This window comes from Oncorhynchus clarkii, chromosome 2 (assembly GCF_045791955.1).
Source record: "Oncorhynchus clarkii lewisi isolate Uvic-CL-2024 chromosome 2, UVic_Ocla_1.0, whole genome shotgun sequence".
Classification (NCBI taxonomy): Eukaryota; Metazoa; Chordata; class Actinopteri; order Salmoniformes; family Salmonidae; genus Oncorhynchus; species Oncorhynchus clarkii.
Genome location: NC_092148.1, coordinates 80,378,115 through 80,396,383, shown reverse-complemented (window position 1 = coordinate 80,396,383; position 18,269 = coordinate 80,378,115). Strand labels below are relative to the sequence as shown.

At 41.4% G+C, this 18,269-nt stretch overlaps 2 protein-coding genes across 3 annotated transcripts in view; both read left to right on the top strand.

Annotated features, from left to right (window-relative positions):
* The first annotated feature begins 1,569 nt into the window (after positions 1-1,569).
* LOC139374723 (olfactomedin-like 1) lies at positions 1,570-6,214 on the top strand. The gene is made up of 3 exons (XM_071115842.1): positions 1,570-1,900; positions 2,863-3,145; positions 3,285-6,214. Exons 1-3 carry the CDS (start codon positions 1,784-1,786, stop codon positions 4,064-4,066), a joined length of 1,182 nt encoding a protein of 393 aa, XP_070971943.1. The 5' UTR covers positions 1,570-1,783; the 3' UTR covers positions 4,067-6,214.
* Positions 5,869-18,269, top strand: part of LOC139374698 (liprin-beta-2-like) — a 94,398-nt gene continuing 81,997 nt past the window's right edge. For both annotated transcript variants that reach the window (XR_011627725.1, XM_071115790.1), the window contains exon 1: positions 5,869-6,214. The gene's annotated coding sequence lies outside the window, so the exon portion shown is untranslated. The remainder of the gene's footprint in view (positions 6,215-18,269) is intronic.

The following is an 18,269-nucleotide window of genomic DNA, read 5'->3' as shown; positions in this document are numbered from 1 at the left end:
TTGACACCCCTGTAACTAAACAATCTTTGGTTACAGAACAACAGGAGTTATTTTCAAGGCTACAATGCTGAAGTCAACTGAAAGAAAACTTCTGCTGTCACATAGCCTGGCAGTTAAGAGTGTTGGTCCAGTAACTGAAAGATTACTGGTTTGAATCCCTGAGCCGATTAGTTCAAAAATCTGTTGATGTGCCCTAATTGCTCCTGTAAGTCGCTCTGGATAAGAGTGTCTGCTGTCTAGTGGAAATATGCTTTGACATTTGAAATAAGGTAACTTCCTGACACTGAAAGGATAGTCAGATAAGTGGAAAGATGGCATGGAAAATATTACCTGATGAAACCAGTTCTATGCAATTGAGCTTTTGAGGGTTGTTCACACACAGACAGATGATGCAATATCTCATTGACAACAGACGGAAAGGACAAACACATTCAGACAGATGAAACCTGAGGGGTAACTTACAACGCAGGATCAAGGAGTTAGCCAGCTAACTTGCCTAAACATTCTGATATAACTTTTATATTTTGTAGAAAGATAAGATTGAAATGGGCATGGTCGAATTTATTTAATATCTATGTTGTTGCTTCTTTGTGAACCATAAAATCAATAGTTATTTCTGGTTACTTATCAAAGTTAGCTAACTAATGGATTATACTTTTTAGTGTACCTGTCTGATTTCTGCCCCAGACATAAAGTGCTCATGCCTTACATCCAGGTCCATGTAGAGACCATGTCTAGTTGTTACTATTCAAGTTAAAAACACATCCCACCAATTGCATTATACAACAGTATACATAATTGATCATTAGGATTTGAAAATAAATGGTGCCTTTTGCATTCACAATGCATACTATACCACAACTTTAAATGTTAAGAGGAACTGATCAGGAGTGACATTCAAAAACTATCTGGATGAGGATGTTGCAAACGATTGTAGCCTATATCAAATTCTCAATAGCAAAACTGTATTAAAGGAGCGAAACAAACTTGCAATGAAAGGTTACAGGAAGTGTCGATTGCTGAAAGTACACAAACTCTTTAAATGAACCAAAAACAAACGTACTGGACTGGATACAGCTGGCATGCAGGTCCTCAGGAGGAAATGAAAACTTCAGTCTTCTCCAGATAATGTGGCGCCACCTGCTGGTAGGAACAAGGTCTGTTGGATTCAATGAAATCAACCCACAGAGGGATAGTTTTATTTGGCCAAAAGTAATCTTCTAAAACTATAAACAAAGATGAAGAAATCTAGTCAGAGCCTGTGCCTGTTCAACAGTTGTCTGACCAATGTTTCAACATCTAAAATATTGAAATAACCAAAACCTACAATTTTTCATAAATACATTATATGATTACAATATCCAAAAATAGACAGTATGCCTCAACATTTTGTGAAATCTTTATACAATGGGAGAAAAACAACAATCCAGAAAATAATAGATCAATGCATGCATTATAAAAACTCATTTGACCTTTATCCTGCATAGTTTGGTCTTTTTTCAGGACTGGGGACGTGTCAAGGGCCCATCTGGATAATATTACAAGTTCTAAAGATGCAGCAGCCTGAGCAGAACTCTCTCTCAGAAGAAGGATTCAAAACCTTCCAGAACTGTCTCTCACGTCAACCAACAACAAACATACAGCCAGATGCCTCTGGAATTCAACCACACAACTCACCAGGGAGAGATATTTTTAGGTTAGTTCAGAACTGAATTCTCTTAAAGGAATATACTTTTGTGGTTGTGTTTGAGAGTAGTTGAAATAAGTCCTAAACGTGTGTTTGATGTATACCTGGATGTTGACACTGCTCGTCCTGAGCCTGGGGTTGGGGCATGCTCAGAGGTCCACCCAGGAAGCCTTCATGATGCAGTATTTTGAGAGGAGGATTGCCCAACTTGAGGTAAGAGACAAAAACAAAAGCCTAAAGACTCCAAACAACATGTTTTCTTCATTACACACAGAGTATGAATGGATTGGCTTATGGACAAATAAAACTAATATCATATTTTCAGATTACTCTACCTCATTGTTTAGTCTGTATTGATAACATTACAGCAACACTAAACTAAAACCAATGTTAACAGCAAATCTCAAAACAAACTGTTCACTGTGACGATGCGAACCAGGGACTCCATATACACCCTACTCTCATTTGCCACCAAACATAGTTTGCAAATGTTTTTGTTTATTAATGTGGTTAGAGTGTACCGCTAAGCATGTCCCAAAGTTCTTATACAAGCCATCACACGCAAGTAGAAATTGTTAACAATGTTAATTAAGAATTTAAGTTACACTGCTTCGATTTATCGACCTAAAAAAGGCAGTTTCATAAATTAGCAGCATTTCAATCTTCTCGATTTATCAGTTGGGATAATTAGGAGTACAGAGTCATCTTCTATCACCGGTTTGAGGTAAGTTTTCGAGCCATATCCCACGCCGGCTCAACTCTGCGCTGATTAGGGCAGCCAAGCGTTTCTAAACTATTCTGGATCATTTCAGGAGCGCTTGGGCTGGAGTGACATTTGGTCCCATTTTTGTTGTTTTACTCTGTAGTATGAGAATTACTTTTGTTATAGGCGCTCTGCCTTAGAAGCCAGTTGTTGCCTCAGTTATTGGCTATTTAGATGATTGTTTGTCATTTTGAAAGTTTATGTTTATATGTCAGAGTTCATCAACGTCTTGTAAACATCCATGGTTCCATTTCACCTTCTGCACCTATAAATAAATACCTCCATTTTGCACCTGATTTTGTCTGAATCCTTATGCTTCACACCCCTGACAAGACCACCTAGGGTCCACATTCTTACCTTCACATTGTGCAACTTCTTAAACAGCATCTGCTTGCTCACCTCTCTTGCCCAGGAGCGTCTGATCAAATGTGAGCAGAACACCCAGCAGGTGGACCAGAAGATCTATGACCTGTCTACAAAGGTGCGTGGCCAGCTGGCTAGCATGGAGGTGCACCGAACGGAGGTAAAGACTCAGGTGGATAATGTAGCCATGCGGGTGGAGCGAGTGGAGAGGGACGTGGAGTACCTGGAGAATAAGACCCCTAACCAGCCCCACATCGAGGTAGAGGAGGCCCTGATGGAACAGCAGATGAAAGACACCAAGAAGAAAATAGTAAAGATCACACTGGGGACAGGTACTTAGGAAACTGATGTTAACTGGAAAACAATGTAATATACTTGTGTGTGTGTGTGTGTGTGTGTGTGTGTGTTCTACATGATATTGAGAAATAAATTAGGATACTTTCAATCTTACTCTTGTCCTTTCATGTATAGACTGCAACATAGCTCTCACTGGTGTGAAGTCTCTGAAGATAGTGAAGAAAGCAGGGGATGTCTATGGATCCTGGCTGAAAGACCCTACTAAGGGCTCTGCCAAAATCTATTTCTTCAGCGGGAATAAGAACAACACCGTACTGGAGTTTAAATCCTTGAAGACCTTCACTGAGGGAAGGCTCGCCCAGGCTCATCCAATTGAGCTCCCCTTTCCCTGGCAGGGAACTGGCCATGTGGTCTACAATGGCTTTCTGTACTATCACAGGGCAGACACACCCAACCAGATCTTAAAGGTGCATCTCCTCAACCGCACTGTGGCCGACAGTATGCTGCTGCCCGGGGTTGGCCGCCTGCCTACCTACGCCCTCACCACGCACACCTTCCTGGACCTGGCTGTGGACGAACTGGGCCTGTGGGTCATCTACTCTGACCCAGAGTTTGGGGGCAACCTGGTGATCACCAAGCTGGACAAGAGCAGCCTGGCTGTGGAGCACACCTGGGACACCACCTGTACGAGCCGTGACGCAGAGTCAGCATTCATGATCTGTGGAACGCTGTACGTGGTGTATAACTCCCGCTACGGAGGGCGCTCCAGCATTCAGTGCCTGTACGATATCCACGACACCATCCACAGTGAGGAGAGCTCTGTGCTGTTCTTTCCTAAGCGCTACACCAACCACTACAGTATGCATTACCACCCCAAGGACAAGCAGCTGTATGCCTGGGACGACGGCTACCAGACCATCTACAAAGTGGACCTCAAGAGCAAGGCTGAAGTCTGACATGAGTCTACATTAAACACTTATCAGTCATAGAACCACAGGCGTATTCAAAACATAACTAATTAACAATGTCCATATTCTTATCATAATAGCCAACAATAATCAATTTAAGTTGAGGTAACACAATACACAGTTTACTCAAGGCCCATATTTTCACGTGACTTTCTGCAAGATTATAATAAACTGCATTTAAAAAGTTGTCTTTCTGGGAGCAATGTAGTGGTCAGATGGTTCTTAGTACAATGTAGTGGTCAGATGGTTCTTAGTACAATGTAGTGGTCAGATGGTTCTTAGTACAATGTAGTGGTCAGATGGTTCTTAGTACAATGTAGTGGTCAGATGGTTCTTAGTACAATGTAGTCAGATGCTTCTTGGAGGTACAGTGACTGAAAATACATTTTGCCAATATGGCACTGTTGAACTAAATGAGGTGAGAGAGCTCTCCCAAAACAGTAGCTTTTTGCATAGCCATACATGTTTATGGAGCAACTTTTATGACCCTGCTGAACACATCATAGCTCTAAAGATGGGATGTGCCTGTAAAGTAATGGAAAATAACTAAATCTGACATTTCCACAAACTGATGGTACTATTCTATTAACAGACAAACCATATTTTCCTATTCCTGTTCCTATAATAATTTTGATATGAGCTTATGTTCTTTGTGGTGACTTTGAAAGGCAGTACATGACATGTTATTATTGGTGTATGTATATGGCATAGCAACCACGTGAACAGGCTAATTGAGTATGGGCCAAGTGTAGTCAAATGAGATTAGGTAGCTAGTAATAGAGCCCCACAGTTGGTGTCATAATACCCATAAAACCCGAGTGGTCAAACAGGCAAATGGTTCCAATCGTTTTTCCACCATTCATTATTCCCATAGGGAATTTTAGAAACACTTGGCTAGGCATACTCTGGCATGATGTTTTGATAACTATGTAAATCACTCTCACAAGGTGCCTTGTATCAATATATAATAAACTAATTTACTCTCAGATTAAAAAATGCTAATTAGCATCAAAGTAAACATCATGCAAGACTACAAATCCCTGCAACTTCCTGCACGTCATCTCTAGTTGACACCTTTGCTAACAGGTATTGTGTCAATTTAAAACTTGCACAAGACAGTTCAAAGAAATGTCAGTTTAAATAATTTGTATTTATTCATTACTAAATGCGTTACTAAATTAAAATAAAAGTATATGTTAATCCAGAGATTCTTACCTTTGCCTTGATTCGGCAGTCTCGTCCAAATTATCATGGCATTTGTAGTTCTTTATGATGGCCACATAAACAGCTAATTAGCATTTAATTTGGGGGGGGGGGGGGGGGTAGATACAGGCGACTGTTTTGATAAATCACCTTGTCCTAGAGAGAGTTACATGGTTATCAAAACGTCACGCCAGGTAATCCCATATGGGAAAAAATGTATGGTGGAAAACGATAGAACAATTTCCTTGTTTGACCGCTAGGTTTTATGGGTATTATGACTCATACTGTGGTAATCTAACCTGAGATATTTTTGCTGTGTTTTTTTGTATAACTATGCTTGTCTCACTTATAATCAGCAGATGGCACTGTTGTCAAGAACTTCAGCACAAACGCCAGTGAGCCAAGCGTTCAAATGATAGGCTGGCTATATGTTTTAGTCCTTCAGTCTTAGGGTATATAATACTGTGCACGTGCTGGGCCATGGCAGACTCAACCAAGTGAGATAAAAATTTGCACAGGTAAATGGGACCCCCCCCCCCAAAAAAAAGTGTATTTATGTGTACACAAATAGCATACAGAAGATGTGATGAGTTGTAATATATTTATTACACGTGATTACAATAATTTGTTGCAGATTTGAGTTTACATGTCGTCTTGTTCACGTATTGGGAATGATGAGTAGCTGGAGCACATGGGCTGTGTAGTTTGATGGGATGGCACACCCTTAGAATCACATGATAGGTGATTGGTGGAGAGGCTTTATGATGAACACACTTATGGCGTTGGCAGCGCAAAGGCACAGTCGGTCAATGCGCGGAGCATCCCATCGCTGAAGACACCACTTACCACCAAGGTGGTCAATAGTGTATTTTGCAAGTTGCAGGGGAGGAATACGCGCTGGAGAGCAAGTCTCCGAAGTCGAGGATATTATAGGTAATGCGAGACACTTGTTTTCTTCTTATTATTTACTTAGTAAAGTTTGTATCCTACTCGCAGGTATTCATAATATAAGTAGATACGATTTAAATGCTATCTGTAGCCGAATGTACGGCGGCTTTGTGAATAAACACAATTTTAATTGTTCTATACTATTTTTTTCCCAAGTATGTTCAATACACTGATTTGCTTACGGAACAGGTGGATGAGCGCTGGGAAAGTGACAGAATAAAACTTGTCTGAACATGACAATGCAGTTGTGTACAGTATGTGGTTTCAACAGTTTCTCAGCATTCCACAAGTATCTAAGCACTTGGCATGTAGCTTTATTTAAATAAAGTAGTAGTGGTTGTTTTTCTCAATTAGTTTTTGTTGCAGTTGCTTTCACACTTAGTAGTAAAACGATCTGGTTTTCAGTTTATGTATGTATACAATTTATGTAAGAATTATGAGTAGAAAATGGGCTACATTGAATGCACACAAAGCAATTGCCTGCTTTTTAATGGTTTGTAGTGGTTTCTGTTGATGAAATGCAGTTTTGTTGTTTTCAGGGTAGGCTATAGTAGCCTATGATGTGTTAAATGATGTTGCAGCCTACTCACCCGAGTTTAATTGCAGACTATCAATTATGGACTGCATGACAAGCAGCTAAATATTTCTTGCTGTGTATGATATGGTAATTTGTAAGTATCAAGGCTGTAGTGCACCCAGCTGTGTGTGCTTGCCATCAAACAGCGAAGATGATTCATAGACCAGAAATGCTTGAGTGTCTTGAATATGGAAGAAGAGTTGGAGGGGACTTGCACCCAGGATACAATGTATTCTGTTGCCATGCTCATCCGAAGTAGCCCAGGTCGCATTCATCTGAATAGAATTACCTCTGAACACCAGTGGTTCATTGGTCTCCAAATTATACTGAACAAAAATGTAAGTGCAACATGCAACAATTTCAAAGATTTTACTGTGTTACAGTTCATATAAGGAAATAAATCAATTGAAATAAATTCATTAGGCCCTAATCTATCGATTTCACATGAGTGGGAATACAGATATGCATCTGCTGATCACAGATACCTTTAAAAAATAAAAGGTAGGGGCGTGGATCAGAACCAGTCAAATCAAATCAACTTTTATTTGTCACTTGTGCCGAAAACAACAGTAAAATGCTTACATACAAGCCCTTAACCAACAATGCAGTTCAAGAAAGAGTTTTAAAAATACATTAAAATAACAAGGCAGTATACAGGGAGTACCAGTACCAAGTCAATGTGTAAGGGGATACCTAGTCAGTTGTACAACTGAATGCATTCAACTGAAAACTGTCTTCCGCATTTAACCCAACCCCTCTGAATTAGAGAGGTGTGGGGGGCCTGCTTAATCGACATCCACGTCATCGGCACCCAGGGAACAGTGGGTTAACTGCCTTGCTCAGGGGCAGAACGACAGATTTTTACCTTATCAGCTCGGGGATTTGATCTAGCAACCTTTTGGTTAATGGCACAATGCATCCTACCTGCCAGGCTACCTGCCAGGTACAGGTTAGTTGAGGTAATTTGTACATGTAGGTATGGGTAAAGTGATTATGCATAGAAAATAAACAGTGAGTACCAGCAGTGTAAAAACAAATGAAGAGGGGAGGGGTGTCAATGGAAATAGTCTGGTTGGCCATTTGATTAATTGTTCAGCAGTCTTATGGCTTGAGGGTAGAAGCTGTTAAGGAGCCTTTTGGTCCTTGACTTGACGCTCCGGTACCGCTTGCCGTGCGGTAGCAGAGAGAACATTCTATGACTTGGGTGACTGGAGTCTTTGGGGCCTTCCTCTGACACCGCCTAGTATATAGGTCCTGGATTGGCAGGAAGCTTGGCTCCAGTGATGTACAGTTGAAGTCTGAAGTTTACATACACTTTAGTTGGAGTCATTAAAACTTGTTTTTCAACCACTCCACAAATTTCTTATTGACAAACTATAGTTTTGGCAAGTCGGTTAGGACATCTATCACAATTCTAGTGGGTCAGACGTTTACATACACTAAGTTGACTGTGCCTTTAAACAGCTTGTAAAATTCCAGAAAATTATGTAATGGCTTTAGAAGCTTCTGATAGGCTAATTGACATCATTTGAATCAATTGGAGGTGTACCTGTGGATGTATTTCAAGGCCTACCTTCAAACTCAGTGCCTCTTTGCTTGACATAATGGGAAAATCAAAAGAAATCAGCCACCTCAGAAAAAAAAATTATAGACCTCCACAAGTCTGGTTCATCCTTGGGAGCAGTTTCCAAACGCCTGAAGGTACCACGTTCATCTGTACAAACAGTAGTACGCAAGTATTAACAGCATGGGACCACACAGCCGTCATACCGCTCAGGAATCAGACTTGTTCTGTCTCCTAGAGATGAACGTACTTTGGTGCGAAAAGTGCAAATCAATCCCAGAACAGCAAAGGACCTTGTGAAGATGCTGGAGGAAACAGGTACAAAAGTATCTATATCCACAATAAAACGAGTCCTATATCAACATAACTTGAAAGGCCACTCAGCATGGAAAAAGCCACTGCTCAAAAACTGCCATAAAAAAGCCAGACTATGGTTTGCAGCTGCACATGGGGACAAAGATTGTACTTTTTGGAGAAATGTCCTCTGGTCTGATGAAACAAAGATAGAACTGTTTGGCCATAATGACCATCGTTATGTTTGGAGGAAAAAGGGGGAAGCATGGGGGTGGCAGCATCATGTTATGGGGGTGCTTTGCTGCAGGAGGGACTGGTGCACTCCACAAAATAGATGGCATCATGAGGAAATAAAATGATGTGGATATATTGAAGCAACATCTCAAGACATCAGTCAGGAAGTTAAAGCTTGGTCGCAAATGGGTCTTCCGAATGGACAATGACCCCAAGCATACTTCCAAAGTTGTGGCAAAATGGCTTAAGGACAACAAAGTCAAGGTATTGGAGCCCTGACCTCAATCCTATAGAAAATGTGTGGGCGGAACTGAAAAAGTGTGTGCAAACAAGGAGGCCTATAAACCTGACTCAGTTACACCAGCTCTGTCAGGAGGAATGGGCCAAAATTCACCCAAGTCATTGTGGTAGCTTGTGGAAGGCTATCCAAAATGTTTGACCCAAGTTAAACAATATAATGGCATTGCTACCAAATACTAATTGAGTGTATGTGAACTTCTGACGCACTGGGAATGTGATGAAAGAAATAATAGCTGAAATCATTCTCTCTACTATTATTCTGACATTTCACGTTCTTAAAATAAAGTGGTGAGCCTAACTGACCTAAGACAGGGAATTGTAACTAGGATTAAATGTCAGGAATTGTGAAAAACTGAGTTTAAATGTATTTGGCTAAGGTGTATGTGAACTTCCGACTTCAACTGTACGTACGGTCACTGTGGGGACTGAGGTGGTGTACTCCTCAGTGCCGTTGGATGAATCCCAGAACATATTCCAGTCTGTGCTAGCAAAACAGTCGTGTAGCGTAGCATCCGTCTTCTGACCATTTCCGTATTGAGCGAGTCACTGGTACTTCCTGTTTTAGTTTTTGCTTGTAAGCAACAATCAGGAGGATAGAATTATAGTCAGATTTGCCAAATCGAGGGCGAGGGAGAGATTTCTATGCGTCTCTATGTGTAGAGTAAAGGTGGTCTAGTTTTTTTGTTCTCTGGCTGCGCATGTTACATGCTGGTAGAAATTAGGTAAAAACTGATTTAAGTCTGCCTGCATTAAAGTCCCCAGCCACTAGGAGCGCCGCTTCTGGATGAGCATTTTCTTGTTTGCTTATGGCCTTATAGAGTTGGTTGAGTGCGATCTTAGTGCCAGCATCGGTTTGTGTTGGTAAGTAGACAGCTTCGAATAATACAGATGAGAACACTCTCGGTAGATAGTGTGGTCTACAGCGTATCATGAGGTACTCTACCCCAGGCGAGCAATACCTAGAGACTTCTTTAATATTAGACGTTGCGTATCAGCTGTTATTGAAAAAAATAGACACACAACCCTGCCCCTCATCTTACTAGACATAGCTTCTCTGTCCTGCCGATGCACGGAAAACCCAGCTTGCTCTATATTATCCATGTCGTCGTTCAGCCATGACTCGGTGAAACATAAGATATTACAGGTTTTAATGTCCCGTTGGTAGGATAGTCTTAATCGTATTCCATTTTATTTCCCATTGATTGCATGTTGGCCAATAGTAAGGATGGTAGTGTAGATTTACTGACTTGCCTACGAATTCTCTGAAGGCAGCCCGAACTCCGCCGCCTTTTTCTCTCTCTTTCTTCACGCAAATGACGGGGATTTGGGCCTGGTCTCAGAAAGCAGTATATCCTTCGGGTCAGACTCATTAAAGAAGAAAACCTTGTCCAGTTCGAGGTGCGTAATCGCTGTTCTGATATCCAGAAGCTCTTTTCGGTCATAAGAGACAGTAGCAGCAACATTATGTACAAAATAAGTACAAAAATAAGTTACAAACAATGCGAAAAAACAAACAAAATAGCAAAGTTGGTTAGGAGCTCGTAAAATGGTAGCCAGCCCCTCCGGCGCCATTGTGTGACCACCATTTGCCTCATGCAGCGTGACACATCTTCTTTGCATAGAGTTGATCAGGCTGTTGATTGTGGCCTGTGGAATGTTGTCCCACTCCTCTGAAATGGCTGTGCGAAGTTGCTGGATATTGGCGGTAACTGGAACACACTGGTGTACACGTCAATCTAGAGCATCCCAAACATGCGCAATAGGTGACATGTCTGGTGAATATGCAGGCCATGGAAGAACTGGAACGTTTTCAGCTTCCAGGAATTGTGTACAGATCCTAGCGACATTGGGCCATGCATTATCATACTGAAACATATATATATATATAGCATGTATATTCACTCGCCCACACAACACTATACACGTGGTATGCGGTTGTGAGGCTGGTTGGACGTCCTGCCAAATTCTCTAAAACAACGTTGAAGGAGGCTTGTGGTAGAGAATTTATCATTCAGTTCTCTTGTTAAAGCTCTGGAGTCAGCACGCAAATCCTCGTTCAAAACCTGAGGCATCTGTGCCATTGTGTCCCCAGCACATGGTGCACCTGCATAGTTATCATGCTGTTTTAATCAGCTTCTTGATATGCCACATCTGTCAGGGGAATGGATTATCTTGGCAAAGGAGAAATGTTCACTAACAGAGATGTAAACAAATTTGTGCACAAAATTTAAGTAAAATAAGCTTTTGTGCATATGGAAAATTACAGGGATATTTGATTTCAGCTCATGAAACATGGGACCAACACTTTACATGTTGCGTTTATATTTTTGTTCAGTATCATTCACAATACTGTTGTTATCACAGAGAGAGGGTGCTTGTTGCATTCTTTTTTACATTTTTGTGTCGGAGGAAGGAAGGAAACACTGTACACCTGGCGACCGCGTCAGTGTGCATTGCGCCCAGCCCACCACAGGAGTCGCTAGTACGTGATGGGACAGGAACATCCCTGCCAGCCAAACCCTCCCCTAACCCGGACAACGCTGGGCCAATTGTGCGCCCCCCCCCCCCATGGGTCTCCCGGTTGCAGCCGGCTGCGACAGAGACTGAACTCAAACCAGGTTCTCTAGTGGCACAGCTAGCACTGTGATGCAGTGCCTTAGACCACTGTGACACTCGGCAGGCCCCTCATTCTTAATCTATTCAAGATACACTTGATTCATCAATAACTTATTTGATTGCACTGTAAAAAAAAAAAAAAAAAAAGCCAACTCCTGGCTTACAGGCCACATCAAGCCTGCAAGTCACATTATGCTGGCTTGCAAAATTGCTTAATCAGTGTTATTCTGTGAGTTGAATGGACTTCAAAAGGACAAGAATTTAAGATAATGTTTTCAAGTTTGTTTACTCAACAAACTCTGCTTGAAGTGAGGTGAATTTGAAAAAGCTTGTTAAGTAATATTACAAATGAATGTTTGCTCAAAACCACTCAAAACAACCCCCATCATTATCATATTTCCCAGCATGCTCTATTGCAGGATGATTTTCAGAATTGTTTGCTTAAATACCTGTGTTCTTGCTTGTACATTGATTGGTTTATTAATCTTATGCTACACAAACATAAATAACATACATTTTTCTAAACTAATCCAATTTTTTGGTATTTGGACTTTTTGCACTTGTTACTGAGATAGCTGTTCCAGTTTATATGATTTAGGTAGTCTCAATTTTCTGACAGTCCTTCTCCTTGTAGGTTGTGGGTGATTAAAAGTTCCAATTGTTGCATATCCTCACTCTGGCTGGATTCCAATAAGAATTACACATCACTTTGCAAGCCAGCATAATGTGACTTGCAGGCTTGATGTGGCCTGTAAACCAGGAGTTTCGACCACTGTGTTAGGGTGTAACTAGGCCCTCAAAGAAAGGCCTTATGATTTATGTAATGTATTGTCATAAAGATGTACATTTTACACTAAGATATATGCAAATAAGGTAGAATAAATTCTCAAGTTGAATTGTATGTTCACTTAACCATCAATTCAAAGTTGAGTGAACATACAATTCAATTGACAATGTATGTTGATTCAGCTACAGTATATGCCCAATTGTTGAGCAAACTCTGTTGCAGCTGTTGCAGCTGGTTGCCTTACAATTGAACATTTCATTATTATTATTATAATTATTATTTTTATATTTGGAGTTTAAATTAATGTGAGGAAATACTAGTTATTTCCAACATACAAAGAATATTCAAAGGAGAGTTTGCATGTATAGTATAAGCTTATATCCTGCACTAAGTCACAGAATGAGGAAGAAAAGACAACCATAGTAGCAGATCAGGGCATTATACTCTGAGGATCAAACAGTGTGTTTAATACCAACAGGAGTAGTCCTCGTTCCAGTCCTAGGTTTGAATAATTATTCTGCCAACTCACACGGCTATGGCATTGTGAGTCGTCTACAGGAGGTAATCCTCAGTCAGATACTGGATGTCAGAGAGCGGAGAAAGCTTACTACTTGCAGGAGGGCTTGAAAAATCACAGGGAAGATCATTTCTTGTGTTGATTTTAGAGCCTGACCGATATGTTTTTTGGGGTCCGGTACCGATTCCGATTTTTTTTGTGGGGGGGGGGGGGAAACGTACCAATACTAATGTATCTGCCGATAAACTGTTTTACAGCAGAATTTTTTTTCCCACACTGAGTTCTTATAAATTGCTATCCAAAAGAGTGATTGTACAATACCTATGCTTCAGATGTTGATTTCATACATTGTGACAATAATGACCTATCATGAGAATGGTGTGTTCAGATAAGCATGCAATTTCCTTTTTTCATTCTATTTATTGAATATCGGTTACTGTGGCGTTATCGACCAATATGGAGTTAAAAGGCCAATATCGGCTGATTTTAATAGTGGTAAACCGATAAATCATTCGGGCTCTAGTTATTATATATAATTTTCCTACTAGAAAAGAAAAGCAGCTGTTGCTGCTCTGCTTAGTGCTCCCTTCAAGGAATGTTCTACCAGAGTTCACTCAATGAATGATACTAGTGGACAGACCTCTGGGTAGCCTATGAATGGTGTTGGACACCTGTTTTGAGGTGGCGAAGATAAAGAAACAGACAAGCTAGTGAAAGGGATCTCCTGTGTTATTACATAGAAAAAAACACACTTAAAGCGGCAATCAACAGTTGAAACGATAACAAAGCACTGATTTGCTACAAAGCTGAGGGATGGGACTGAAGAAATGGAACCACTCAAATTCATAGACAGAGCTATGGATGCAAGAACTGATCATCCTTGACATCACAATTTAGTTTTAACCATGTTTTGAGGCCATACAGTGTTTGTTTGCATTTACTTTGTTCACAGTACAGTAAAACAAGTTTATATTGTGTGTTCTGATGCGGTACGACAGTTGAATTAAGCTCATGAGGCAGTTATTTTTTAAGAATCAAATCAGTACATATCATTAATTTATAAGTCCAAAAATGGATGTAGCTACTGCAGATTGCTCATTTAATATACTGTATGTGTAGAAATTCAAGACAACACATTGGCAGTCCCACAGCTCCAGAGTGTAAATTCCTCTTGGTAATGAGTGTGTTGGGCGGCAGTCAGTTGGGCTGTGCTCTGAGGATCATGTGCTCAGACAAATGGATAAGGCCCATTATTTGTCCTGGCCTCTGTTTTATGCCACTCCCCAGCCCCATGTGAAACAGTATGCGATTGTATGTCTTTGAGATGACATACCCTCCCAGGACTCAGGCCAAATGCATAAACAGATATTGCAATTGTTTAGCAACTTCCCCCTCAGGATGACCGTAAATGCTATTTTATTTCTGCAGGATTTTATGTTTGCATGGCATTTGGACTGCTATGCATTGCCTGGATATGTTCTGTATGGAAATCATTGAACATCCATGCTTTAGTTACAAGTAAACCAAAGTCGTATGCTGAAATGTCTAATCTTTTTAATAACATACATATTACTTAAGTTATTGATTCTGGGGTCCACCAGTGACATTCTTCAACCTGTGTGCTTCCCCGCTAACTGTGATGAGAGTTCATCAGACAAAGGTGAGCGACCTCTACCAGGCCAGGACTTTTACTTTCTCCCTGCTTGACAAAATATTTAAAGCTCCATGGTAAACAGGCAGCCCAGAGTTAGCCGGAAGCCAAAAAGAGAGGTTGAAGTGAACATTGTTTTAATCTGACAAAGTTATATGACCATCGCCTGTCAAGGCAAATCAAGCTAAAGCTTTCAGCAGAGCAGGGAAGTGTTGAGTGGTGAGTGATTGCGGGAGGGAAACAATAATGTGGGACATAGTTTGACGGTTTTTCCATGCAGCTTTGTTGTTTTCCAGTTACAGTTGGAGTTCTTTAGCTAATCAGGTATAACTGTGTTCTCTAGGAATATGATCCCTAAAACAACTAGCTCCCCTCCCAGCTCAGATGGGGGTTCTGCCTGAACGATGACCTGTTACAACATTTTTTATTTGATTTTATAAAATTGTATTTCACCTATATTTAACCAGGTAGGCTAGTTGAGAACAAGTTCTCATTTACAATTGCGACCTGGCCAAGATAAAGCAAAGCAGTTTGACACATACAACAACACAGAGTTACACATGGAATAAACAAACATACAGTCAATAATACAGTAGGGGGAAAAGTATATATACAGTGTGTGCAAATGAGGTAAGATAAGCGAGGTAAGGCAATAAAATAGACCATAGTGGCGAGGTAATTACGATATAGCAATTAAACACTGGAGTGAGATGTGCAGAAGATGAATGTGCAAGTAGAGATACTGGGGTGCAAAGAAGCAAAATAAATACAATATGGGGATGAGGTAGTTGGATGGGCTATTTACAGATGGGCTATGTACAGCTGCAATGATCTGCGAGCTGCTCTGACAGCTGTTGCTTGAAGTTAGTGAGGGAGATAAATTAAATGTATTTATATAGCCTCCTTAGATCAGGTGATATCTCAAAGTGCTGTACAGAAACCCAGCCTAAATCCCCAAACAGCAAGTGATGCAGGTGTAGAAGCACAGTGGCTAGGGAAAACTACCTAGAAAGGCCAAAAAGGAAAAAACCTAGAGAGGAACCAGGCTATGAGGGGTGGCCAGTCCTCTTCTGGCTGTGCCGGGTGGAGATTATAACAGAACATGGCCAAGATGTTCAAATGTTCATAAATTACCAGCATGGTCAAATAATAGTAATCACAGTAGTTGTCGAGGGTGCAACAGGTCAGCATCTCAGGAGTAAATGTAAGTTGGCTTTTCATAGCCGATCATTGAGAGTATCTCTACCGCTCCTGCTGTCTCTAGAGAGTTGAAAGCAGCAGGTTTGGGACAGGTTGCACATCCGGCAAACAGGTCAGGGTTCCATAGCCGCGGGCAGAACAGTTGAAACTGGAGCAGCAGCACGGCCAGGTGGACTGGGGACAGCAAGGAGTCATCATGCCAGGTAGTCCTAAGGCATGGTCCTAGGGCTCAGGTCCTCCGACAGAGAAAAATAAAGAATGAGAGAATTAGAGAGAGCATACTTAAATTCACAGAGGACACCTGATAAGACAGGAGAAATACTCCAGATATAACAGACTGACCCTAGCCCCCCCGACACAATCAACTGCAGCATAAATACTGGAGGCTGAGACAGGAGGGGTCAGGAGACACTGTGACCCCATCCAATGATACCCCCGGACAGGGCCAAACAGGCTGGATATAACCCCACCCACTTTGCCAAAGCACAGCACTCACACCACTAGAGGGATATCTTCAACCACCAACTTACCATCCTGAGACAAGGCTGAGTATAGACCACAAAGATCTCCGCCACGGCACAACCCAAGGGGGGGTGCCAACCCAGACAGGAAGACCACGTCAGTGACTCAACCCACTCAAGTGACGCACCAGTGACTCAGCCCCCGTAATAGGGTTAGAGGCAGAGAATCCCAGTGGCGAGAGGGGAACCGGCCAGGCAGAGACAGCGAGGGCAGTTCGTTGCTCCAGTGCATTTTCCGTTCAACTTCACACTCCTGGGCCAGACTACACTCAAACATATGACCTACTGAAGAGATGAGTCTTCAATAAAGACTTAAAGATTGAGACTGCGTCTCCGTCTCTCACATGGATAGGCAGACCATTCCATAAAAATGGATCTCTATCGGAGAAAGCCCTGCCTCCAGCTGTTTGCTTAGAAATTCTAGGGACAATTAGGAGGACTGTGTCTTGTGACCGTAGCATACGTGTAGGTATGTACAGCAGGACCAAATCGGAAAGATAGGTAGGAGCAAGCCCATGTGAAGCTTTGTAGGTTAGCAGTAAAACCTTTAAATCAGCCCTTGCCTTAACAGGAAGCCGGTGTAGGGAGGCTAACACAGGAGTAATATGATACAATTTTAGGGTTCTAGTCAGGTTTCTAGCAGCCGTATTTAGCACTAACTGAAGTTTATTTAGTGCTTTATCCGGGTAGCCGGAAAGTAGAGCATTGCAGTAGTCTAACCTAGAAGTAACAAAAGCATGGATACATTTTTCTGCATCATTTCTGGACAGAAAAGTTCCGATTTTTGCAATGTTACGTAGATGGAAAAAAGCTGTCCTTGAAACAGTCTTGATATGTTCGTCAAAAGAGCGATTAGGGTCCAGAGTAATGCCGAGGTCCTTCACAGTTTTATTTGAGACGACTGTACAACCATCAAGATTAATTTTCAGATTCAACAGAAGATCTCTTAGTTTCTTGGGACCTAGAACAAGCATCTCTGTTTTGTCCGAGTTTAAAAGTAGAATGTCTGAAACAGGCTTCCAGCAAGGGCAATTTTGGGGCTTCACCATGTTTCATTGAAATGTACAGCTGTGTGTCATCCGCATAGCAGTGAAAGTTAACATTATGTTTGCGAATTACATCCCCAAGAGGTAAAATATATAGTGAAAACAATAGTGGTCCTAAAACGGAACCTTGAGAAACACCGAAATTTACAGCTAATTTGTCAGAGGACAAAACCATCCACAGACACAAACTGATATCTTTCCGACAGATAAGCTCTAAACCAGGCCAGAACTTGTCCGTGTAGATCAATTTGGGTTTCCAATCTCTCCAAAAGAATGTGGTGATAGATGGTATCAAAAGCAGCACTAAGGTCTAGGAGCATGAGGACAGATGCAGATCCTCGGTCTGACGCCATTAAAAGGTAATTTACCACCTTCACAAGTGCAGTCTCAATGCTATGATGGGGTTTAAAACCAGAGTGAAGCATTTCGTATACATTGTTTGTCTTCAGGAAGTCAGTGAGTTGCTACGCAACAGTTTTTTCTAAAAATGTTGAGAGGAATGGGAGATTCGATATAGGCTGATAGTTTTTTTTATATTTTCTGGGTCAAGGTTTGGCTTTTTCAAGAGAGGCTTTATTACTGCCACTTTTAGTGAGTTTGGTACACATCCGGTGGATAGAGATAAGAGTCTCCAGCTTCAGCGATTTTTGCAGTTCGTTCCAGTCATTGGTAGCAGAGAACTGGAAGGAAAGGCGGCCAAAGTAGGAATTGGCTTTGGGGGTGACCAGTGAAA